Source organism: Polypterus senegalus, chromosome 7 (genome assembly GCF_016835505.1).
Source record: "Polypterus senegalus isolate Bchr_013 chromosome 7, ASM1683550v1, whole genome shotgun sequence".
NCBI classification, from domain to species: Eukaryota; Metazoa; Chordata; class Cladistia; order Polypteriformes; family Polypteridae; genus Polypterus; species Polypterus senegalus.
In genome coordinates, this window is record NC_053160.1 from 68,094,155 (window position 1) to 68,121,045 (window position 26,891).

General features: G+C 38.3%; 1 protein-coding gene across 1 annotated transcript in view; it reads left to right on the plus strand.

Annotated features, from left to right (window-relative positions):
• The window catches only part of LOC120532632 (phosphoglucomutase-like protein 5), a 215,647-nt gene that overhangs the window by 66,865 nt on the left and 121,891 nt on the right, over positions 1–26,891 (plus strand). The window contains exon 6 of the mRNA XM_039758802.1: positions 12,735–12,889. Within this exon, the coding sequence (XP_039614736.1) occupies positions 12,735–12,889 (155 nt within the window). The remainder of the gene's footprint in view (positions 1–12,734; positions 12,890–26,891) is intronic.

Consider the following 26,891-nt stretch of genomic DNA (forward strand, 5'->3'; position numbering starts at 1 on the left):
TCTGTATCGATTTCAGACGCTTGAATAAGGTCTCTAAATTGATGCTTATCCCATGCCCCGTGTCGATGAACTGTTGGAAAAACTGGGTCAGGCGAGCTATATCTCCACGCTAGATCTCACGAAAGGCTATTGGCAGGTGCCTTTAGAGGCTAGCAGTTGTGAGAAAACGGCATTTGCGACTCCTGACGGACTCTATGAATTTACAAGACTCCGTTTGGTCTTCACGGGCACCTCTAACTTTTCAGCGTATGATGGATCAGATCCTACGTCCTCACTCTGAATATGCTGGGGCATACCTTGACGATGTCGTGATTTTTAGCAATGATTGGAAAACACACTTAGAGGGCTTCAAGCCGTTCTTGAAAGCTTGAGACAGGCTGGCCTTACTGCTAACCCTAAGAAATGTAAACTAGGCATGTCCGAGACTCATTACTTAGGCTATTCTATGGGCAAGGGTTTACTTAGGCCACAATTAAGGAAAATAGAAGAAATGCTTGTTTACCCGAGACCTGAGACACAGAAACAAGTACGCCTTTCTGGGACTCGCTGGTTACTACAGAAAATTCATTCCAAATTTTGCACATAGAGCTGCTCCTCTTACAGAACTTACTAGAGGCAGAAAAACCGACCTGTCCTGTGGACAGAAAATTGCAACGTTCTTTCAACGATTTAAAAAGCATTGTCTTCTTACCCGGTTCTAAGGAACCCGGATTTCACAAAAGATTTTATCTTGCAAACAGACGCAAGTGCATTTGGTGTGGGCAGTCCTGTCACAAATTTTTGATGGAGAAGAACATCCAATCACATATTTGAGTAGGAAATTACTTCCTAGGGAACGCAATTATTCTACAATTGAGAAAGAATGCTTGGCAATTAGTGGGCTGTGGAAGCGCTTCGCTATTACTTGTGGGGACGAAACTTCACTTTGGTAACTGATCATGCTCCACTCCAGTGGTTGTACCGACAGAAAGATACAAACTCGCGTCTAATGAGATGGTTTCTGGGTTTACAACCTTACAGTTTCACAGTAAAGCACCGACCAGGTTCTGAACACGCCAACGCAGACGTATTATCACGACTAAATGAACCTAGTACAGAGAGTCGCTTGATTCACAGGAATGTGAATAAAGCTGAGGGGGAGGGTGTGAGCTGGAGGGCTGATCGCACCCCAAATAGAGACAGACGCCCTGGGAAAACCACAAACCCTGAAACACTGACTACACATTGCTCCTTATCCTTGCACTATAACGCGTAATACAAGCCTCGCGGTACTCCGCCAACTTATAAGCCTTGCAGCCCTGTCAGTTTGGGAATTGATTGTTTGCTTTTATCTCTCTGCTCCTAGGAACTGTTATATCTGACTTGTCATGGAGCACGTTTAAGCTCATGTGTTTGCGGTGTCTGAATAAAAATCCTTCTTTTTCTACGACCTTCTGTGTCTCTGTGCAAATCTGTGACCCAAGCGTGACAATATATATATATATATATATATGTGTGTGTATATGTAGATATGTATATATGTATATAGATATGAAGATATGTATGTGTGTATATATATGTATATATGTATATATATATATATATATATATTTATACATACTGTATATGTAGACTCAAACCCATTATGACAGCAGCAATCCAAGCTGTGAGAAAACAGTAAAAAGGAGGCGTGTCAGACGTCGTGGTACATTTTCTGATGCAGCTAGACAAAAACAACTTCGTGACGCTGCCAAATACACAAAACAATTACTTTGACAATCATGTTACATTATTTTTAAAATGTTTCCTTTTCTTTTTCATAACTTCTTTAACACACGACATTGCTGCGAAGCGCAGGTATTTTGCTATGTATATATATATATCACAGCGACACTCATAACCGTGACAAAACAATTACATTGACAATCATATTACGTTATTTTCAAAATGTTTCCTTTCGTTTCTCTTTCCTTCTTTAACACACTACTTCTCCGCTGCCAAACGCTGGTATTTTGCTATAGATATATATATATATATATATATATATATATATATATATATATATATATATATATATATATATATATATATATATAGATATGAGAACAACACTCATATCAATGACAAAACAATTACATTAACAATCATGTTACGTTATTTTTAAAATTTTTCCTTTTTTTTTCATACCTTCTTTAACACACTACTTCTCCGCTGCGAAGCGCGGGTATTCTGCTACATATACATATATACATACATATATATATATATATATACACAGTTATATATAAACTGCTCAAAAAAATTAAAGGAACACTTTGAAAAGACATCAGATTTAAATAGGAAAAAGAAATCCTCCTGGATATCTATACTGATATAGACTGGGTAATGTGTTAGGAACGAAAGGATGCCACATCGTTTGTTGGAAATGAAAATAATCAACCTACAGAGTCCTGAATTCAAAGACGCCCCAAAAATCAGAGTGAAAAAATTATGTGGCAGGCTAGTCCATTTTGCCAAAATTTAATTGCAGCAACTCAAAATTGTACGCAGCACTTTGTATGGCCCCTGTGTTCTTGTATACATGCCTGACAACATCGGTGCATGCTTCTAATGAGATGACAGATGGTGTTGTGGGGGATCTCCTCCCAGAACTGGACCAGGGCATCACTGAGCTCCTGGACAGTCTGAGGTGCAACCTGGTGGCATTGGATGGCTCAAAACATAATGTCCCAGAGGTGTTCTATTGGATTTAGGTCAGGAAAGTGTGGTGGCCAGTCAATGGTATCAATTCCTTCATCCTCCCGGAACTGCCTGCATACTCTCACCACATGAGGCCAGGAATTGTCGCGGCACCAGGAGCCACTGTACCAGCATAGCGTCTGACAATGGGTCCAAGGATTTCATCCTGATACCTAATGGCAACCAAGGTGCCTTTGTCAAGCCTGTAGCGGTCTGTGTGACCCTCCATGGATATGCCTCCCCAGACAATCATTAACCTACCACCAAACTGCTCATGCTGAATGATGTTACAGGCAGCATAATGTTCTCCATGGCTTCTCCAGACCCTTTCACTTCTGTCACGTGCTCAGGGTGAACCTGCTCTCATCTGTAAAGCACAGGGCACCAGTGGTGCATCTGCCAATTCTGGTATTCTATGGCGAATGCCAATCGAGCTGCATGCTGCTGGGCAGTGAGCTCATGACCCATTAGAGGACATGGGGCCCTTGGGTCACCCTCATGAAGTCTTTCTGGTTGTTTGGTCAGAGACATTCACACCAGTGGCCTGCTGGAGGTCATTTTGTAGGGCTCTGGCAGTGCTCATCCTGTTCCTTCTTGCCCAAAGGAGCAGATACTGGTCCTGCTGATGGGTTATGGACCTTCTATGGCCCTCTCCAGCTCTCCTAGAGTAACTGCTTGTCTCCATTGAATCTCCTCCATGCCCTTGAGACTGTGCAGGGAGACACAGCAAACCTTCTGGCAATGACACGTATTGATGTGCCACCCTGGAGAAGTTGGACTACCTGTGCAACCTCTGAAGGGTCCAGGTATCGCCTCATGCTACCAGTAGTGACACTGACTGTAGCCAAATGCAAAACTAGTGAAGAAACAGTCAGAAAAGACGAGGAGGGAAAAATGTCAGTGGCCTCCACCTGTTAAACCATTCCTGTTTTGGGGTCATCTCATTGTTGCCCTCTAGTGCATCTGTTGTTAATTTCATTAACACCACAGCAGCTGAAACTGATTAACAACCCCTCTGCTACTTAACTGACCAGATTAATATCCCATAAGTTTCATTGACTTTATGCTATACTCTGATTAAAAAGTGTTCCTTTAATTCTTTTGAGCAGTATATATATATACATATATATATATATATATATATATATATATATATATATATATATATATATATACACGTATACATATATATATACATATACATATACAGTATATACATATAAATATATATATACATACAGTATATACACATATTGTGGCCCAGGAGGACCAGAGGAGGGCTTGTACCTCCTCCAGACCGCGAGGGGGTGTCCGTCCTGGTTACGCTGGTGGGCTCAGGTAGAGGGCATGGAAGCCCAGCCCTGTAGGGGCCCGTGGTCACCGCCAGGTGGCGCCCCGCTGCCTGAACAGCCCTGGAGCCCAGCACTTCCGCCACACCAGGAAGTGCTGGGGGAAGACGACAGGGGACACCCGGACGGCTTCCGGGCGCAGCCGCACTTCCGCCACACAAGGGCGTGTCTGCGGAGGAGTACCGGGAAGCAGCTGGAGCCCATCCCGGGTTCCCATAAAAGGGGCCGCCTCCCTCCAGTCATGGGCGAGAGTTGGGAGAAAGCAAGACGGAGCTGGAGTGAGGACTGGAGGCGGCCAGGAGAGAAAGGCAAAAGGACTGGGTGGCCTGGACTTTGGGGGATCGGTGCTGGAGGCACTGGGGTGTGATTGCACGGTAAACTTGTAAATATTAGTGTTAATAAACGGTGTGTGGTGAAATTATGATGTCCGTCTGTCTATGTCCGGGCCAGCGTCCACAATATATATACACACACATATATATACATATATATACACATATACATATCTACATATATACTGTATATACACATATATATATACAAATCTACATATATATATCTACATATATATATTAGGGGTGGGACTCGATTAAAAAAATTAATCCAATTAATTAGAGGCTGTGTAAGAATTAATCTCGATTAATCGTATGTAATCGCACACGTAAATTTGCCCCAAATCGCAAATGTTTTTTTTAATTTAAAAGGGTTTTAGTGGGCGACAGAATCAAATAATAGACATGGACATGAATATTGTAAACTCAAGCTGTTTTCATTTCTGAAAAAATGCTTTTAAACTGCATTTGAATTCAAAACAGAAACGAAAATATCATCCCTAGTTAAAATTGGGCAGACTTAAAAATAAAGTGGTAGTTTAAGTACTTTAAGTACATTTTCAGAATGGTATTGTCTTTAAATAATAATAGCAAAAATTTCAACATAAAGTGCAGTTTTTCTTCTTAAAAAAATAAGTCAGAAACATAAAAGGTAATTTGACCAACTTAATCTTTAAACTCTGAGTAACTTTAGCCAAAATTATTTTGTACATTAGGCTAAAACAGTGTGATCATTGAACATTTTGTAATTAGATGTAATTAGAATTACTAACGGTCACGGAAGTCCAATGATCCCCAGTAAGAGCCACAAAGTCCGCTTTCTGTAATGCATCTAATTTTGCTTGCTTCTCAGTGTACACAAAACCATGCTTTTATCAAGGCTTCGCTCGGATAGTCTTTTGAAATGAAATTTTCCTCCGAAAAGTCGTAGGAATGCGCTTTATTCCGACTCTAACATTTTTGTAGCTGTGATGTGTGCATCAGTGTAATCGATTTACCAGGAAATCATACATTGACAAAAGTTCCCCTTTGCTTGGAATTGAAAGTGTGATTAAATGCGTTATTTTTTATCGCGTATGGAGTACATGCATCGAAGCTTCTCAGCTGTGCTTGTGCTAAGAAAAGGAAACATTTTGAAAATAACGTAACATGATTCTGTGTCAACCGCATATGTTTTCATACGTTCCAAACCAAGGAGATGCGAAGGTAAATGAATCAGGAAGCGCGCGTACATACTCAGTGCATCCCCTCTCGGGAATCGAACCTCGGATGTTGGCCTCTACAATTGCGCCACGGGGTGTGGCTTGTCTATTTGAGGGTATGTAGATCGGGGTATATATATATACATATATATATATACCCGCGTATCGCAGCGGAGAAGTAGTGTGTTAAAGAAGTTATGAAAAAGAAAAGGGAACATTTTAAAAATAACGTAACATGATTGTCAATATACAGTAATTGTTTTGTGAGTGTTATTGAGTGTTGCTGTCATCAAGGATTTGATTATCATTATTTCTTTCAATCAGGGTCGTATTTGTACGATGTGTTGTGTTCAAGTAACATTCCGTGTTTGTCAATCGTTGTAAAGATAAGAGGTTTCATTTATCGATTCGTTTCTTACTGCATCAATAAACAGCTCGTCTTCCTCTTTATCTGAGATGTGACACACTGCTTGCACGGGTTTTTTTTTACACTGTCTTCCTTTAGTGGGACATTGACTTTTTCCACCGTGTGCTTTGTTTCCGCAGTAGCTGCACTTATGAATATGCTTGTATGTATCAGACACTTCATATTTTTTTGCTGCCTTCTTAATTGTGTAATTCGGTTTTTGTTCAGCACTCTTTGGAACTGTTGCTTTTTGTCTGTGCACTGCGTAATTTCATGTGAGCCGCTTGGTGTACATGCATCGAAGTTTCCCAGCTGTGCTGGTGCCATCTCATGTGATGTCCACAGCTGTATGTAATGTTAGCTAAGACCCGGCACTTAAAAGTTTCTCTCGCAGTTTCGCTGAGTTTGTGCCAAACACCACCCTGACCGTGTCATCTTCCTCTGCATAAGCACAGTCCTTCACCCGTGAATATTTATAGGCAATGTTTCTATTGGATTGCCGCTGACGGACGGCCTTATATGGGCAGGCACTAAATTACAAACGCCAGTGGCAGCCTGTCTATGAACTTAATTTAAACTTTAGGTTTACACCGTGCTTTGTTTCCGAAGTAGCAGCACTCATGAATATGGTTGTATATGTCAGTCGCTTGCTTCTTATTGTTTCGCTGCCTTCTCAATTATATAATGCATGTTTTCTTTAGCGCTTTTTTGAGCTCTTCCTGGTTTTCTACGTACAGCGTTGATAGTCAGTTCACAAGATTACGTGGGAGGCGTGATGATGTCACATGAAACTCCGCCCCCCACGGCCATCCAGCTCAACTCCATTACAGTATATGGAGATGAATAGCTTCCAGTTATGACCGTTACACTTAGAATTTCGAAATGAAACATGCCCAACTTTTGTAAGTAAGCTGTAAGGAATGAGCCTGCCAAATTTCAGCCTTCTACCTACACGGGAAGTTGGAGAATTAGTGATGAGTCAGTGAGTGAGTGAGTGAGTCAGTCAGTGAGTGAGTGAGGGCTTTGCCTTTTATTAGTATAGATTCATTATATTCAGTATAGTATACAGTGGTGTGAAAAACTATTTGCCCCCTTCCTGATTTCTTATTCTTTTGCATGTTTGTCGCACAAAATGTTTCTGATCATCAAACACATTTAACCATTAGTCAAATATAACACAAGTAAACACAAAATGCAGTTTTTAAATGATGGTTTTATTATTTAGGAGAAAAAATCCAAACCTACATGGCCCTGTGTGAAAAAGTAATTGCCCCCTTGTAAAAAATAACCTAACTGTGGTGTATCACACCTGAGTTCAATTTCCGTAGCCACCCCCAGGCCTGATTACTGCTACACCTGTTTCAATCAAGAAATCACTTAAATAGGAGCTGCCTGACACAGAGAAGTAGACCAAAAGCACCTCAAAAGCTAGACATCATGCCAAGATCCAAAGAAATTCAGGAACAAATGAGAACAGAAATAATTGAGATCTATCAGTCTGGTAAAGGTTATAAAGCCATTTCTAAAGCTTTGGGACTCCAGCGAACCACAGTGAGAGCTATTATCCACAAATGGCAAAAACATGGAACAATGGTGAACCTTCCCAGGAGTGGCCGGCCGACCAAAATTACCCCAAGAGCGCAGAGACGACTCATCCGAGAGGTCACAAAAGACCCCAGGACAACATCTAAAGAACTGCAGGCCTCACTTGCCTCAGTTAAGGTCAGTGTTCACGACTCCACCATAGAAAGAGACTGGGCAAAAACGGCCTGCATGGCAGATTTCCAAGACGCAAACCACTGTTAAGCAAAAAGAACATTAGGGCTCATCTCAATTTTGCTAAGAAACATCTCAATGATTGCCAAGGCTTTTGGGAAAATACCTTGTGGACTGATGAGACAAAAGTTGAACTTTTTGGAAGGCAAATGTCCCGCTACATCTGGCGTAAAAGGAACACAGCATTTCAGAAATAGAACATCATACCAACAGTAAAATATGGTGGTGGTAGTGTGATGGTCTGGGGTTGTTTTGCTGCTTCAGGACCTGGAAGGCTTGCTGTGATAGATGGAACCATGAATTCTACTGTCTACCAAAAAATCCTGAAGGAGAATGTCCGGCCATCTGTTCGTCAACTCAAGCTGAAGCGATCTTGGGTGCTGCAACAGGACAATGACCCAAAACACACCAGCAAATCCACCTCTAAATGGCTGAAGAAAAACAAAATGAAGACTTTGGAGTGGCCTAGTCAAAGTCATGACCTGAATCTAATTGAGATGCTTTGGCATGACCTTAAAAAGGCGGTTCATGCTAGAAAACCCTCAAATAAAGCTGAATTACAACAATTCTGCAAAGATGAGTGGGCCAAAATTCCTCCAGAGCTGTAAAGACTCATTGCAAGTTATCACAAACGCTTGATTGCAGTTATTGCTGCTAAGGGTGGCCCAACTAGTTATTAGGTTCAGGGGGCAATTACTTTTTCACACAGGGCCATGTAGGTTTGGATTTTTTTTCTCCCTAAATAATAAAAACCATCATTTAAAAACTGCATTTTGTGTTTACTTGTGTTATATTTGACTAATGGTTAAATGTGTTTGATGATCAGAAACATTTTGTGTGACAAACATGCAAAAGAATAAGAAATCAGGAAGGGGGCAAATAGTTTTTCACACCACTGTACACATAAAGATACATATAGTATTTGTTTAAAATACAGTGAAACAAAGCATTTCCAAACTGAGTACCATAAAAGGAACCTTGCAATATATGTCCATTAACAATGGACAAGAGTTTAAAAAAAATGAAAACAATCAAATGTCAGTCGCATCCCTGGAAAAAATAAACCTCTGGGCGTGTCCATATTGATTACAGTCAAAGTCAAAGACAGACACAGAGTCCAGGAGATCTAGGCAAACTAGCTGTTCACCCTCTCCTGATCGTTCTATAGTAGAGTCTGTGTGGGCTGTTAAATGTGATGACAGAATCTTTCCATCCATTGATTCCAATGCTCCCAGTATTTCAGATGCCTGGGCAGGAAAAAGCCTAGAAGTAGAGCAGTAGCACCAAGTGCTACAGCAGGACACTGAGAAGAGACACAGAACTGGAGAGGGTTAATAACAGTTCATAATTATCTTATTACTTATATTTTTGTACAAATGTCTACCGAACAGAAATGCAATGTGCAGAGCTACTCAGCAGTTGTAGTAAAGGTATGCTAAATTAAAGTAGTGAGCCTTCAGCTTGGATTTAAAAGCTAAGGCAAAGGGGCATGTTTTATATAAATAGACTGATTGTTCCACAGATTTCTGGCCCTATAGCTACATAAAATCTTGACCACCCACAGTTATTGTCTTAATCCTTGGACTCTACGAGCCGAGCCTGTTGTGATCCTAATGTGTGCTCTGGTTTGTAAGAAATTGCAATTTCTGACAGGGAAGCACAGACTTCAGTGCAAAGCCTTACAAACTGAACTCATGTGGTTGCACTTTTTAATTCTCGTAATGATTTTTAAAGCAGCATTTTGAAATATCTGGCACCTGCAAACAGAACAGATTGAGCAGGTTGTGAAAAACACATTTTGATATACTGTCCTACTAGAAATAAATGTTTGATTAATTTTTAGTATCCTCCTTATTTAGTAACTGTAGCTCTGTTTTGACAAAATGACCAAAGTTCAGCAGCTCTAGCATAAAAATGGGATTCAACAAAAGCCTGACACGCTGAAATGGTTCCACAGACAAAATATCTTCATTTTTAAAAGTTTTAGTTAAAATTCAAAATAAAATAGTTTATACAAAAAAGAAAAAAATAAAATAGCAAAAAAAGAAAGGTTCTTATTAATAAAAGTTCTCTTCAAAGCTTAAATCTTGTTACATTTCAAATCGTTACAAATCACTTTAAAACATTTCTGAACCATTTCAAAACTGTCAGAAAACTGTATGCCTGTCCCATTTCTAAGCTGAAAATGGATATTTTAAGTCCCTGTTTACTGGGACCTGTTCTAAACAACAACTGACACAATTAACACACTGTATCTCAGTTATAGCAAGAAAGTTCTATCTCTTATAACTTATAGGGGGAAAAGACTATACCATTGTCTATGACTAGGAAAGAAATTTATATTCTATTGAAATTAAGCAAACACTAATATGAGTTTAACTCAAAGCTTTAACTTGCTAAGATTGACTCTTACAGTAACCATCTTATTTTTCTGAGAGAAAACAGGTTTTGGATTTTTAATGTGTGTTTTAAAAGCATACTGGTGTCGAAGACAGATAGATCTTTATTGTCTTTGTCACTTTTACAAAGGAATAATGCTTAAGTTGCATGCTGATTCAGTAAAACTAATGTTTAGAACAACTGAGTTAAAAATGACACAATATTGTTACAGTTCTGAATTGTCCCCCCACCAATAAATAACAATTATGTTTTTTGAATTCAGAGACAAGTAGTTATCCTTCTACTCTTTATATTCACTGACACAATAAATTAAGACACTATAGGAGAAACATCTTTTGGACTAATAGAAAAGTATAGCTGAATATCACCTGCAAATGAGTGAAAATGAATGTAATTTTTTAAAATTATACCTCCCAATGAAAACATGTACAGTATAATGCAAACAGTAAAAGTCAGAGTACTGAGCTCTACAGGATTTACAGGATTTTTCTACAGGATTTCTATATTTAGCTTCTTAGTATAATGAATGATTACTGTCAACACTTTTAAGTACAGACTAAAATCAATTTGATAACTATGAACTATGTTATGCATGAATGGGGAAACCCCAACATAATTTTCCATCCTATGGAATAGAACTGAGGCATCAATGGTGTCAAAGGATGTACTTAAATCTAAAAACATAATTACATTGGAATTTCCTTCATCAGAAGATAATAGAATGCCGTTTACAATACGGGTTGGTGTTGAAGACAGTACCTTGTCGGTAGCTGCACTGATTATTAAGGAAGTACCTAAAGATTTTGAGATAGCAGACAGAGAAATGCTGAAAAGAATGAAATGAAATAAATTGCAAAAACCAAATAATATTTATGCTAAACTGCGGTGGGTTGGCACCCTGCCCAGGATTGGTTCCTGCCTTGTGCCCTGTGTTGGCTGGGATTGGCTCCAGCAGACCCCCGTGACCCTGTATTCGGATTCAGCGGGTTAGAAAATGGATGGATGGATGGATATTTATGCTAAAGTAGAATAAAAGCATTTGGTCAGAATGTGCATACAGTAACATTTGTCTTAATTTTCAGAAAGCTGTTGATATGATAATACATAAGAAATTAGGGGTGTCTGTCAGGAATCAGTATTATGACCACAGCTTTTTTTAAGATCTATAAATGATTTTGCAAAAACCATAAGTAACAGGCTGTTTACATTTGCTGATGACAGTGAAGTATGGAAAATACTCTAGAGTCAGCAGAATTAGTACAGGTGGACCAGGACAAAATTCAGACAGGAGAAGATATATGACATGTGAGGTTAGTGTAAATTAACTTTGAAAGTAAAAATATAAGACTGAATACACAATTGCTGCTACTACTACATAGTCTGTTCTTCAGGGTACAAGTTGATAGAAGTTATACATTACACAGGATTACTATGTACAGTTTTTGTCTTCACATTACAAAAAGAACATAGCGGCATGGGGGAAAATCCAGAGAAGTGTGACTAGGCTGATTCTGAGACTAGTATGTGTGAGCTATGAGGAAATATTAAAAGAGTTGCCTTTTTTAATTCATTTGAGCACAGGTTAATTTGAGACATTTTCAGTATTTAAAAATTTGATTGGAATTAGTATATTGGATACCAGATGATACTTTAAAATTTGCTTTACAGCTAGAACCTGAGGCACAGATGGAGATGTGTTAGTGAAATTATATACACATGTTAGAATTTTCTTAATTATATAGAGAACCACAAACAAATGGAATAAGCTACCAGTTTATGTGGTGGATAGTAGTAATTTGGGGATATTTAAAAGTCAACTGGACAGTATTTTCCAAATAGTAGGTGAATTGAGATGTTGGACAGAATGTTCTGTTCTCGCCAAAATTGTTCTTCTGTTCCTTTGTAAATATCTTTTTAAAATACTTTGCCTTAAATTGAACGTGCATCCTGGTTCTTAAATTTAAACGTGTGTGTGATGACTTCATTTTTTCTTTTGTCTACTTAAGTTTCTTCTCTGTGTTCTGGTTTTCTCCTACATCTATAATCATGCATACTATATTAATGTGGTGCCTCTGAATTAGCTTGGTTTGAACTCTTATGGGTGTGTATACTTAAATGTATCTTGCATTGCATCCCGGTTCTAAGCATTGTAAGTGACATCATCTTCCCTGGATATTTCTTTAGATCAACATATTAGAATCTTACTGTTGTGAGTATTTGGGAAGACTGGATGGTGTAAGGTTGTGAGCTTGTTTGTCATTGGGTACAAACTGTTGGCATATTTTAGAAGAATCTTTGAATTATGTATTCCTGCCTTAATAGTTGTGTGACCCTTTCAACTTTAAGGAGAGTATAGAGAACGTGTTCTAGAAACTAATATCGTATTAGAACTGTGAATTTGGCAGTTGCGAGTACTTCAGCTGACAAAATTAATACATCCACAAAATTCCCAAGAGATATAACTCTTCATTAAGTCTATATAAAATCCTGTGTTGTTATAGGTTAAAAAGGTCTGTGGAAACAATTACTTTGGTCTTTTTTTTCTCTTTAGGATCGCTATATGATTCTTGGTCAGAATGGATTTTTTGTGAACCCTTCAGACTCTCTGGCTGTTATTGCAGCAAATGTATCATGCATTCCCTACTTCAAGCAGATGGGTGTCAGGGGATTTGCTCGAAGTATGCCAACCAGCACTGCTTTGGACAAGTAAGCTTTTCTGACTTTTTATACAAAGTTCTCTTTTTGTTGATAACCTCAGCTGAGATGCAGAAACTATAGCTTTTATTTTAAAAATAATTTGGGGAAAGCAGTCTTTAAAAGAGGACAAACAGCAATTATAACTTTTTTATCAAGATTCCTAGGCTACCCTTATTGTAAGTGAAATCCTGTAACACTCGCTGCATTGTTTTTCTGGGTGCCTTTTCTGCTAAGCAGAACATTGGGGCATGTTTGGGGCTGGTAGGTGGTACCACTGTATAACTGCTTTAAGGTCTGCTTTGCCTTGTACAAGTATATGACAATTTGTGAGCCACTAAATTAATGGGTCAAGACATGATTTAGGACAAGGACTTATAGGTAGCAATAAAGTGACCAGAACAAAAGAAAAAATAAGAGTATTATGATGGAGGATGAGTGTTCAAGGCAATCACTATGACTTTATTAAGACAATTCAAGTGAGGTGGGAAAATAGTTCTCATTTCTCATTTAATTTAAGGATTATGCTACTCCCTTGTGTTCATCTGAATATGCTATGGAGAATTCTGACTCTTCACTGGCTTTCTACCATTTTTTCTAAAGGGTGTAATGACTGTCAGGTGGCAATAAGTGTCCATCATATAATACAGTATACTGCTGTATTTGTATATCGTGGTGTTCCACAAAAGATTTGTTTTTTCACACATCTGTTATGACAGGTTCATTTGTACAAACATCAACATTTTTTACATAAAGATACCATGCTGTTTTGTGTGTCTGCCCCTTAACCTTTCCATATCTTTATTCACACATGTAAGGAATACTAATAAAAGGAATTCAGCTAGTTGTTGACCTGGAAAAGTGACGGGTCAATTTTGTTTGGATATGTGATGAGGTTTTATTAGCAGATATCCTTGACTTGGCAATTTACCAGTAAATTCTTGGAGCAGTTTGCATATGTGAAATTAGCTAATGGTGCTAATGTCATGGGCAATGAAATTAAAAATAATAATGCATCACAGAATTTACAGTGAAATTCTTTTTTTCTTTTGGATTTGTTTATTGTTTTATTATAAACACACTGTTGCCTATTCTGCAAGATTCTAAGTGAACATATTCCATTCAGCTATTTTTGTGACTTGCTCAGTAGAACTCTCTTTTAAGTCCAGTGTAACATTGCATTTGAATGCACATCTCAGAAGTCCAGTGTAGCTACAAGGATGCAATTCTTTACAGGACTACCACTACAGTACTTTAAAATTAGTTTCTTTTGATCAAAAATATTTACTTCATTTTATTTTTGTCGTTTGGATGACTCCTTTGAGTTTTTAGGAAACTTGCTATCTGCTCTTTGTGTTTGCAAGGAGCAGTTATGAAGAGGATCAAGAAGGAAGGAAGAGGAATAAATGGAAGTACAAGCAGTACACATGAATGAAACTGTGATTGAAACACCAAATTCACTCCCTTCTGGTTACCTTAGATGCCAATTTATTGCCAGTACCTGAACAGTGTGTTTCAGAGTCGGCTTAACTCATATTTGTTTTACAAGATGTACCAGACAGGCATACAGTAGGTGCCATTTATTAGGGCGACATTGGTCAATTGAAACCCAGTAGCAAAGCTGGGGAAGAGGGCAATGCTAGAGAAGAGTCTCACTGGTAACACTGAGTTGATAACTCCATACCAAAATACTAAATACTAAATATTGCTACATGCTGGTTCTGCTTCAGCCTCACTACAAACCAAGATTGAGGGAGCTACCTACAACCACACGCTCATTCAGGAAGTGGTCCCCTGAGGCAGAGCAGGCTCTGAGAGACTGTTTTGGAACTACAGACTGGGATATCCTGCAGGAGTCACATAGTGAGAACATTGAAGAGGTTGTTGACTGCACTACTGACTACATCAACTTCTGTATGGACATTGTAGTTCCAGTAGGAACAGTATGCTGCTATGCTAACAACAAGCCATGGATTACAAGTGACATCAAGGGCCTTTTGAACCAGAAGAAAAGGGCTTTTAAAGGCGGTGATCAGCATGAGCTCAAGTGCGTGCAGAAGGAACTCCCAAGTCCAGCTCAGGGCGGCGAAGGAGCAGTACAGGAGAAAGCTGGAGCAGAAGTTGCAGTATAACAGCATGAAAGAAGTGTGGGATGGGATGAAGATCATCACTGGCTGCAGCTCGAAGCGGGATGTCACCATCGAGAGAGACGTGGAGAGAGCAAACCTGATGAACAACTTCTTTAACAGGTTTGACCACCCTAACCCACTCTCACCTCAGAGTACTGCATCCTCCAACCATCCTTCTGCTGATATTAGCATAGGAGAGAGTTTCCTCCCACCCACAATTACAGCAGCCCAGGTAAGCAGAGAGCTGAGGAGACTTCGTGCCAGCAAAGCAGTGGGTCCAGATGGAGTATCACCACGACTGCTGAAGGCCTGTGCGTTGGAGCTGGGGAGTCCTCTACAGTGCATCTTCAACCTGAGCCTGGAACAGGGGAGAGTCCTGAGGCTTTGGAAAACATCTTGCATCACCCCAGTCCCAAAGGTATCATGTCCCGGTGAGCTGAATGACTTCCGACCTGTCGCTCTGACATCACATGTGATGAAGACCATGGAGCGGCTGCTACTTCACCACCTGAGGCCACAGGTCCGCCATGCCCTAGACCCTCTGCAGTTCGCATAGCAGGAGAAAGTGGGAGCGGAGAATGCCATCATCTATATGCTACACCGATCCCTCTCCCACTTGGACAGAGGCAGTGGTGCTGTAAGAATTACGTTTCTGGACTTCTCTAGCGCCTTCAACACCATTCAACCTTTGCTCCTTAAGGACAAGCTGACTGAGATGGGAGTAGACTTACACCTGGTGGCATGGAATGTGGACTATCTTACAGATAGACCTCAGTATGTGTGTCTCGGGAACGGCAGGTCTGACATTGTGGTCAGCAGCACAGGAGCGCCGCAGGGGACTGTGATTTCTCCGATCCTGTTCAGCTTATATACATAGGACTTCCAATACAATTCAGAGTCCTGCCACGTACTAAAGTTCGCTGACAACACTGCTATTGTGGGCAGGAGGAGGAGTATAGGAACCTAATCAAGGACTTTGTTAAATGGAGAGGCACAAACCACCTACACCTGAACACCAGCAATACCAAGGAACTGGTGGTGGATTTTAGTAGGCCCAGGCCTCTCCCGGACCCTGTGATTATAAGAGGTGACTCTGTGCAGAGGGTATAGACCTATACATAAATGGGAGTGCAGCTGAATGATAAATTGGACTGGACTGCCAATGCTGATGCTCTGTGCAAGAGAGGACAGAGCCGAAAATACTTCCTTAGAAGGCTGGCATCCTTCAACATCTGCAATAGGATGCTGCAGATGTTCTATCAGATGGTTGTGGTGAGCACTGTCTTCTACGCGGTGGTGTGCTGGGGATGCAGCATAAAAAAGAGGAATACCTCATGCCTGGACAAACTGGTGAGGAAGGCAGGCTCTGTTGTAGGCACAGAGCTGAACAGTTTGACATTTGTGGCAGAGCGATGGGCGCTGAGCAGGCTCCTGTTATGAAGAATCCAATGCATCCACTGAACAGTATCATCACCAGACAGAGGAGCAGCTTCAGCAACAGATTGCTGTCACTGTCCTGTTCCACTGACAGACTGAGGAGATCGTTCCTGCCCTACACTATACGACTCTTCAATTCCACCCCAAACATTAACACTACACAAAATTATAGACTGTTATACCTGCCTCACACTCTTCCCCCTTGCATTTTTTTTAACTTGCACTGCACTTTTATTGCTCTTTAATTAATATTGTTTTTATCAGTATGCTGCTGCTGGAGTATGTGAATTTCCCCTTGGGGATTAATACAGTATCTATCTATCTATCTATCTATCTATCTATCTATCTATCTATCTATCTATCTATCTATCTATCTATCTATCTATCTATCTATCTATCTATCTATGCTACTTGTTAAGGCAGATCTGTACTTGATCCGGTAGCTGAAGTTAAAAGCAAATTCATCATCTTGCCAAAAGCAGCCCCTTAAAGTGTAAATATACATGACTCAAAAAAATTAAGGGTATACTTAAACATCTCAGTCTAACACCAAGTCAGTTAAGTTGCAGAGATATCACTCTGTCCCATTAGGAAGCATAAGTGATTGTGAATCAAGTTTACCTGCTTTGGTACAAATGAAAGTGACAACAGGTGCACTGGAGAGCCAACAGCAAGACAACCCCAAAAGTTGAAGATTTTTACAGGTGGTTGCCACAGGCAATTGCTCTCTCCGTATCCATACGGACTGATTATTCTCTAGTTTTGCAGTTTTCTAGTGTCCTTGTCAGTACTGGTAGCATGAGGCAGTACCTACAGCCAATTCAGGTTTTACAGGTAGTCCAGCAGGATGGCACATCCATAAGTGCCATTGCAAGATGGTTTGATGTGTTTCCCAGCGCAATCTCAAGAGCTTGGAAGAGATACCAGGAGATGGACCAAGTCAGAGTTTGACAGGGCCATAGAAGGGCATCAGCCCAACAGCACAACCAGGAAGGAGGAACAGCAGGAGCATTGCCTGAACCCTACAAAATGACCACCAGCTGGCTACTGTTGTTCACGTTTCTGACGAAAGTGTCAGAAACAGACTCCATGAATCGTGGCAGGAGGACCCGATGTCTTCTAGTGGGACCTGTGCTCACAGCCCATCACCTTGCAGCATTTGTCAGAGAATACCACAGTTGGCAGCTCCTCCAGTGGTACCACGTTATTCCACAAGCAAGAGCAGATCATTGAGCACATATGATGGATGTGAAAGAGTCTGGAGACCCCATGGTGAATGTTATGTGGCCTGCGACATCATCCAGCATAACCAGTTTGGCAGTGGGTCAGTGATGGTCTGTGGAGGCATACCCTTGGTGGGTCACACAGACCTCCATGTGCTAGGCAACAGTCAGCCATTATCAGACCTCACTCTGGTGCAGTGGGTCCTGGGTTCCTCCTGGTGTAGGTCAATGCCTAGCCAAAGTGTGTTTTAAATTCCTGTATGACAAAGCCATTTATGACAATGACTGGCTTGCATGTTCCCTGGACCTAAATCCAATTGAGAACCTCTGGAATGTTATGTATCAGTGCATTCAATACAGCTAAGTACCACCACAGACTGTCCAGGAGCTCAATGTTGCCCTGATCCAGGTCTGGGAGAGGATCCCTTAGGACACTATCTTATCAGGAGCTTCCCAGATGTTGTCAAGAGTGCATACAGGCAAATGGGGGTCATGCACACTACTGAGTCACATAATGAGTTGCTGTGATGAAATTCACGCTAGTTGGATCAGCCTGTGATGTCAGTTTTTGACTCTGATTTTCAATGTGATGATGAACCCAGCCTTCAATGGGTTGGTGATTTTGGTTTCCAATGACTGTTGTTATAGCAGTTTGCTGTAAATGAATTACATAGCATTAGTAAAGATTTTCCACTTTTTGAGCAGTGTATATTATAACACATCATGGTATGGACAAATATAATCCACACGTAGTCTAAGCAAGGTGCATTTAAAAAACAAATCATAAATTATAACTATATATTTAAGAAACCTTAATGCCCTTAGAGGTCCTTTCCTGTTTTTAATAGCAACAGGAAATACATCATAAAAAAGATACTACTGGGAACTAGGCACAGCTACTCTTGAAGACAATGCTGGTCATGAAACACTGCCAGTATCTCTAATTGTCTTCCCTCTGTTGTGGTTTCTCTCTGCAATCCACCAAATAATATGTTCTATCTTCTGCATGTGGCTAGCATTTCTGCCTGGCGTTATTCTTCAGAATCACCTTTACTTGTAGAATGCAGCACAAATCATCTTGACACTTTTGTAATGCTGTATTTCCAATCCTTGTGGACCAGGTTGCTTTTCCCTCAGGCATCCTGTCCACCCATGTTCAGGGCAGTCTTCTCGCTAATATTTAATTTCCATCCCCGAAATGAACGGATTAATCCATTATTGTGTAATCAAAAAATCTGATGCAATTGAAATTTAGTAATCATCTTTAAACATTGACCCATGTTTCCTCCTTACTGTGTCCATTAAATGCATGATGTCAGAGACTCTGACTATAGCAAACTTTGTAGGGAACAAGAAGCAAATGTGAACAGTGTCATCAATGAATTCACAGATGATAGTGGATAATGGAGGCTTTCCACATTTCAATGCAGGCTTTAAAAGTAAACCTTTTTGGTAGACTTTTATATTAGGAATGAACTCAAAACATAGTGTTATAGTTATGTTGTCATGTTGATAGTTTTTTTGTGTGTTTCTGTTTCCTGTGATATTCCATGAAGCTTGTTTATGAAATTGAGACCTGGCTCAGTAAACCTCGCTTGAATAAGCCTTGTTTTTCAGTCGAGGCTTAAGTTGGTTCCATGAACGCAAAGTGTTTCTCATTACTTCGAGATGGACTTGGTTAATCCACGATTATGTATACTATCATGAGATTTCAGCAGCCCCAAAAATAGATTTTTCATAACATCTGTCATTTTTTGGTAATCATAGAGGAGAGTGCAAAATCTTAAGACTGAGTACCTGTGACTTTAATCATTAACTTGATGGGATGCATGATGTATAATGGGACAGCTTGGAAAAGTTTAGAATTTTAATTGTCAAAAAACAGAAGAACGTGTAACAGGGAGAATTAAGTCTTTTTAACAGTTGATCAAGAAATATTAGTTGATCTATAATATCTCAGAAAAGATTTGTGTTCACTTTTTCACTGACAGAGGCAGTGTGGCAATACAGTACATAGCAGACCCATTTCGAAGAATATTATGGTTTTGAATTTCTGTATCGAATAATTAAATATTAATGTTATTTAATTTTTTTCAGCTTCTTTTGAAATGCCCAGTTTTATTGTAAACATACTTGTTTGTGATCAGCATACTTCAAACACTTAAAACAAGTTAAGTATTCAATAGCAATAAGAAGTGCATTAAACAGCAATTGAAAATTACAGTATATACAAGAACATAAGTTATTTCAGAATTGCTAGAACAGTACATTTAATTTATGCAAATGTACAATGCACATTTAGCAACCAAAAAGAAAGCTGCAGCTTCTCCTCCAATGTCACTTCTGCTAATGGAATTTGCCCTCATCAAAGTGTCTAATTGCACAGCACTCCTGGGCAGTGTCGTTTAAAAGTACTGGCCTGTGCATATGAATGATTTGCATTTTACAACGTTGTACATATGCCGACTCTAATGAGCTTGGCTCTGTTGTTATTCACACGTGAGTGTAGTCTATTGTATCCATAATGTTTGGGAATCCTAAATAACATTATTTAGTGTCTCTGATATAACATTGGATTAAACCATATTACAGAGATTTACTTACCACACTTCACATTTTATGCTTTGAATGAATCCACAAACTTCTGTATGAAAATCATCATCACGAGTACCAGACAAGAGCTGACAGTTTTTATAATGAGTTTTTCTCATTTTTTGGCATATTGCAAAATATTTTGTATTTTTGATATCTTACTTATGAAAAAAAGATGATATCTTGACAGAAGAGGTCAATTTCATTTAATTATTGAAATGTGCAATTGAATCTATAACATAATTAATATATGCTATTTTTTATTATTTTACATTGTACATACAAATACTGTCATTACATATCAAAAATGACAGGGGGCTTCCTTTCTGGCTGGTGGCTGATAAGTTCTTTGTTGTATGAGAGGACAAGTGCATACCAGTGTTGATCCTAGAAGGTCTTGAAGTGTGGCGTTTTCTTGTCCATTTCATTACTAGAAGTGTCATTGCACTACTTTATTGTTGGAGGTTTACTAACTTAGAATTGGTGTTTATTTTATAACAGATGATTTTAAACTTAGAAAACGCCACCTTTTCAACTTTTTTTTTTAAATTATTGTATATTTGCTGAAAAAAGGGCAATTGTGAAGAATGGGATAATAATTTAAACATGATATATTGTTAATTCTTGTCATTTTTCAATAAATGGGTTTACCATCATGCAATGAATATCAGATTCATTTAAACAACTAAGGCTGTAACAACATTCAATATACTACAAAATCTTGTCATGGACAAAATTAATGGTAATGAATTACATAATTTAATTGCCATTTATTTTAAATTGATAGTTTATGGTTATAATGCTTCACCAATTTGTAATGAACATATAAGTTTAGTTTAAATGAGAATTCAGCCATGTTATATAGACTAAAAAAATTCCCCAAACCTTTCTCTGAGGTTTTGTTTCTAATCGAGTGGGAATATCATGAGTTCTCAATCCACAACGCTCCACTAAGCTTCATCAGGGTAAGACATGATGCTCAGTTGCCTCAGTTACCAAGTGCGACTTGCCTTAGTTCTCTGTAGTGGAACTGAAACTGTCTCAGGAAAGCCCGGCATATCGATTTAAGTGAGGCTTACTCGCAAATTGCACTTTGTAGAATACCCTCTACAGTATTTCTTTTGCAGAATTACTAATATTATTTTTTGTGTTTATTGTTTTTGTTTCGTAAAACATGAAGCACTAAAAATACAGGCAATGATTTGCACCTATCTTGCTTTTGTTTCCAATAGCAAAAATGTTTTGTATAATTCAAGAAAATTCACAATAGCCTAAAATCCCTTTCAACAAGTATTTAAACATACATTATGCTTTGTCGAGTACTGAAGACCAGGCTTCTCAAGCATGGCAGAGTGTTTAATGTTTTGTTTAAGTAAAAGCTTTACTGTGGTCTACTGCTGCTGAATGACAAATGAAGAATCTGTAAACACAAGTAATATGTGCTGTCAGTGGTAGGTTATTAAATTCACTCATTTATTATTGCTGTAGCCTAAAATTTCCCCACTCCAACTTCCAATGTTTTTTGTATGTTAATGCCAATTTCACACAAGTATGGAAAACCATTCATAAATAGTAAATCTGGCTGTGGAAAAAGAAACACGGCAAAAATTAAAAAAGACATGAGTGAACCAATTCGTTAAACTGGATAGTTAACTACTCTGTTATATGTGAGAGTGGTGGTTGCAATCAGTACATGAAGAATTAATTAAGATTCCCAAGCAATGAGAACAATGAAGAAAAGCCATTGCATTAAGAAAACGTACTAATTGGACGGACTGGAATCTTCATAGGGTGTATGGTACTCATGTTCTTCTTAAGACAAAGGGAGTTCTGTGATGAGCAAATAAACAAAGGGAAAGTTATTGAGACAGGAAATTAGCTAGCAAGACAAACATTTCCCTTAGTCATTAACATACAGTTTTCCTCTTTGCTTTCTGGGCCATGTGTAAAAATACTCCACCTGCAACTGGCCCTTGTGTTTGAAAAAGAAATGAGAGTTTAGAATAATGTGGTTTAATTAAAAGGTGAATATTTTTTTGGTAGATTTTATTTAAAGGAATTAACATTCCATATAATCAAGACTTAATTTAACAACATAGAAAGTAACATTGCATACAATCAAGTCAAACTTAATAAACCTAAAATCAAACCTTGCCAGAGAGAAAGAAAGGAGAGCCAAAGACAAGAGCAATCCTTTTTAAAAAAAAAAAAAAAAAAAAAATTTAAGAAAATTTTTGAACAAATCCTCTAAGTGAGAATTTATTTTTTTCCAACTTCAAATTGTTTAGAATATTAGATACCTACTGACTTTTAACATACAGGCTGGGATTCTTTCAGTTGAGCAAGATAAGCCTGCATGGAAATAATGTGGTGTAGGCGATTGCAATCAATTTGTTCTTCTCCACTTTGGTGTCCTCGCGGATGGGCTTAAACATAGCTGTTAATGGGTTAGAAATGATTGTGACACTAAGGCTGTCTGATAAGCATTCAAAGACTTTTGTCTAGAATGATGTTACTTTTGTGCACACCTAATACATGTGGCGCAGTGAGGCTGGAGTTAGATTACAATGCTCGCAAGTTGGATCTTGACCTAGATACATTTTGGACAATTTTAAATGAGATAAATGTGCTCGATAAACGATGTTGAGTTGAATGATGGAATGCTTTGTACATATGGAGCTAGAGTGTATACATGGCTGTCTTCCATTCCTAAGTGAAAGATCCTTTCCCATTTGTACCCTGGGATTTTTAAAAGGAAGGGACTTTAAAATATATTTATATATTATTGAGATGCTGTCTGAGTCTTCAAGTCTGATCGATATTTCTTCTGGAAAAGAATTGGGTTGTAGGTAAAGAAAATTAGGCAGGTTCCTTTTAACAAAGTTTCTGATTTGAAATATTGGACAAATTGTGTTGATAGGAAGTTAAATTTGAAGCATAATTGTTCATAAGATGCAAAGACATTATCTTTATACAAGTCTCTAAGTATTTTAATCCCAAACGATTTGCAAAGGTTAAAAACTGTTTAGATTTGAGAGGGTAGAAAAAGGTGATTATCATGTAAAGGTGCAACATAAAAGCTTCTCTGTCTTAAAGTGCTTCTTGAATTGGTACCATATTGAGTGATTGATGGGCAATTGGATTATTAGTATATTAACGATAATTTGTGTTTACTGGGGCAAAGAGCAAGTCATTTAAAGAATTTTATTTGTATTGCAGACCAGGCTTGGGTATGATCATCCATCACCATGACATTTCGCCATGCAGGATCAAATACTGTGCCTGATGCTACAAAAGAGATTGTTTTATGTATTAAGACACCTCTAGTTTTCTTTCTGTAGCTGTGAAAAATTTGGCCAGTCCGATCTTTTTGCAACTGGAATTGGTCCTTACTTGTTAAGCGAGTCTACTGTAAAAAAAAAAATCTTGGCATTTATGGCTGATAGCTGAGAGAATACTTTTTTCTCTCTTTAGATCTTGATTGAGACCTTTGACATTCCAGCTAACAAAGTTCGCTGCTTTGTAAGAGAGACACTTCATTCTGAACTTTTGAGGACATTTTGTAATTTTATGTAAAGGTAGTACATTGTTTCATACAATAGCTGTGATCTTAATTTCATATTATTGCCAAGTATTATGGCTAAGGAGCCTATGATGTCGACACTTACAGTTGTTTAGGTAAAAATGATAGATAAGAATTAACTTGTTCTCCTTCTCTCCACTACCCCCTCAGGCCTACCCTAAATTGCCTCCTCAACTGAGGGCAGACCACGCTTCACGAAGTCCCAGTCCTTTGACATGCTAAGAGACAAAGCACGTCCAAAACAAACCATGAGCAACATTGTAGAAAGGTTTAAAATTAAAACTCAGATATCATATGGTAGTACAGTCCAAATCCAATAAACCCAGGATACAATGTTAAACAGTCTCCTTTAGGATAAGGAAAAAAAATGAGATGTCTTATAGTTGCAAAGTCAAACGCTGAGCCTGGAGTATGATGATAAACAGTCCCCTTAGGGAAGATAAAAAAAAATATTGAGAGGTCTTATGATAGTGCAGTCCAGAAGCAAAAAACTACAGTATAAAATTAAATAACCCCTTAAGAAATAAGGAAAAGTAAAAAAAATCTTAATGGTTACCATAGTATACATATATTTAATAGAATTATTTTCAATATGGCAACTGAAAAAGAAAAAAAAAAAAGTGGCCAAAAAAGGAATAGAAAGGAATGGAAATAGCATGTACAATTACAACAAATGTTGCATTTCAGATAGACCAAGTAGTGAGCAGAATCTTCTTTGCATGACCAGGACACAACCTGACTCTTTCACATTACAGGCAATGTTGGGGTCAGACTTTTAGCTCTTTTTCTTCTTCTTCTGGAGAACTATAACTGTAGAATTGGCCATCAGAAAAAACTTTCAATCTGTTTGGAAATGAGGCTGTATCTGATTTCATCTTTGCATACACGCTGTTTGATGCTATACAATGCAGCTTGTTTAGCAACTACTGAAGGGGAAACGTCTGGGAATATATGAATGTTGTTATTTCAAATATAATCTCCTCCTTCTGTCTGAGAATTGACATCAAATTTTCTTTGACATGTAGTTTGTCGAATTGGACAATCAAGCTTCTCGGTTTTGAGGCATTCAAACCATTTATGTGATAAGCTGCAGCAATCTAAGAATCAAATTTAAAGTCTTCTCCAATTATTTTAGAAAGTCATTTAGCTATGAATTTCACTGGGTTTGGAGTTTCATGGTTTTCTGGGAGACCCTTGATTCTGATGTTGTTCCAACTGAGCTAATTTATCATCAAGCACTTTGCATTTGAATTCTGCAGCAGTTGCTTTTTTGTCAACAAAAGTTGACAACTGTTCAACTATTTCTATATGAGTTGTAAATGTTTAACTCATTCCAGGTGATCGATGACTTTTCTTATCTTATTCTCAATTTTGCTCATATTTTCCTGTATTTTATCATCAGTTCTTGCTTAGAATTTTATTAAGTTATTCATCAGATTTATTGTTTAAATATACCTCCTGACCTTTTATTTCCTGAAGCAGCTTGTCCATTCTGCTGTTGATTCTGCTGTCTATTCTAATAGCAGTTCTGTCTGTTCTCTTGTGTATATCATCTATTTTCCCACAAATATGGTAATCATAGCCTTCAGCTCAAATAGCTTGTTTTGAAGTTCTCTGTGCTCCATGAGCTGATGTATGTAACCTGTTGGAGTTGATTCCGCTGGGGTTCTGGAAATAGTTGACAACAAGATTAAAGAGGCCTTACTTGGTTTCAATATCCCGCCTGAGATCAGTGAATTCTTGTTGCCTGCCTCACTTGCTGTTTTGCTTCCACAGTTATTATCGACTAGAGCAGATGCTACAGCGTGAGGTCCTGGCTAACCCATTCCTTCACCTGTCTCTTCCAACTCGGCTTCTGACAGGCTGTATCTTGAACTTGAGTCTGGCTTAGACTTTGATGAGACTTTAACTACTTTTTTTCTTCTTTTTTTGACCCCTTGGTTTTCGCTCATGTTTTTTAATACACTTGTAGTTCAATCCATCTGGGTCGACTAAATATGGGATATCTCAGATATATAGTAAAAAAAAGCCAGATAACACCACTGCCAACGGATGAGACCAACTCCTAATGGTGAATAATTTTCCACGGTGAAAATTGTGTATCTATAGAGACATTAAGTAAAGCTGTTAACTTAAGCTACGGGTTTTGAGTCTGTGGAAATGTATACTGTTTGTATACATTTTCTATCTCGTTTTCATTCCAATTTCCTTCAAGCATGTAAAGAACTGTAAAACTTTCAGTTGGCTATAAAATTTCCAGTTGAATTTTTCAATTAATTTTTCTACACCACATTGGATATCATTAATAGACAACAAATGGAAAATTGCATAGTGGTCTCAACCATTTATGAATCATCACACTTTTTAAGCAATTCCATTATGCATTTGATTTTCTGTTTCTATCTGTTGTCTTCTTAGTTAGTAGAGTTTCACTTATACTTAGGAAAAAGACTATTGTTTTATGTAGTCTGGTACTAACAGGCTTCTTCTTTTGCTGATCAGAATTTAGGGGTAAATGTTTGAAAATTATTATTATACTTTGATTTCATTGAATTTTCTGAATATATATGGCTTGTCATTTTATTTCAGGGAACTTAATTTAATATATATGTGTATGGTCACTACATGGTAGATTGTAATTGTGTTGTCACTATATCTGTGATATACCTTACCATGTGGTTCTTCGCTCGTGTCCACAGGTTTTTACAGGCAGAGCTGTCACTTATAATTCTGCTCAAGGCAACTCTGAGACTAGCAAATTTGCAGACATTGTACACTGTAAATAATTTGCAGTCTACATTTTAAAAAATACTTAGCCTGGTCCTTTGTTGTACAGTATAATGGAGGTGAAGGGTACAGGATCCTAACATAAAGGCAAAAGCGTTAAAATATGCAAAATATGTCCATTATTCAATCCAAAAGTGTTATCAAGATTTAATCTGTGTCTTGAGATTGCACACTTTTTGCAAAACAATGTATCCATACTGTTTTAGAAAGTAAAAAAGCAAAAAGCAAACCATTGTTGTGAGATTCGGCCGTTTTAAAAGGAG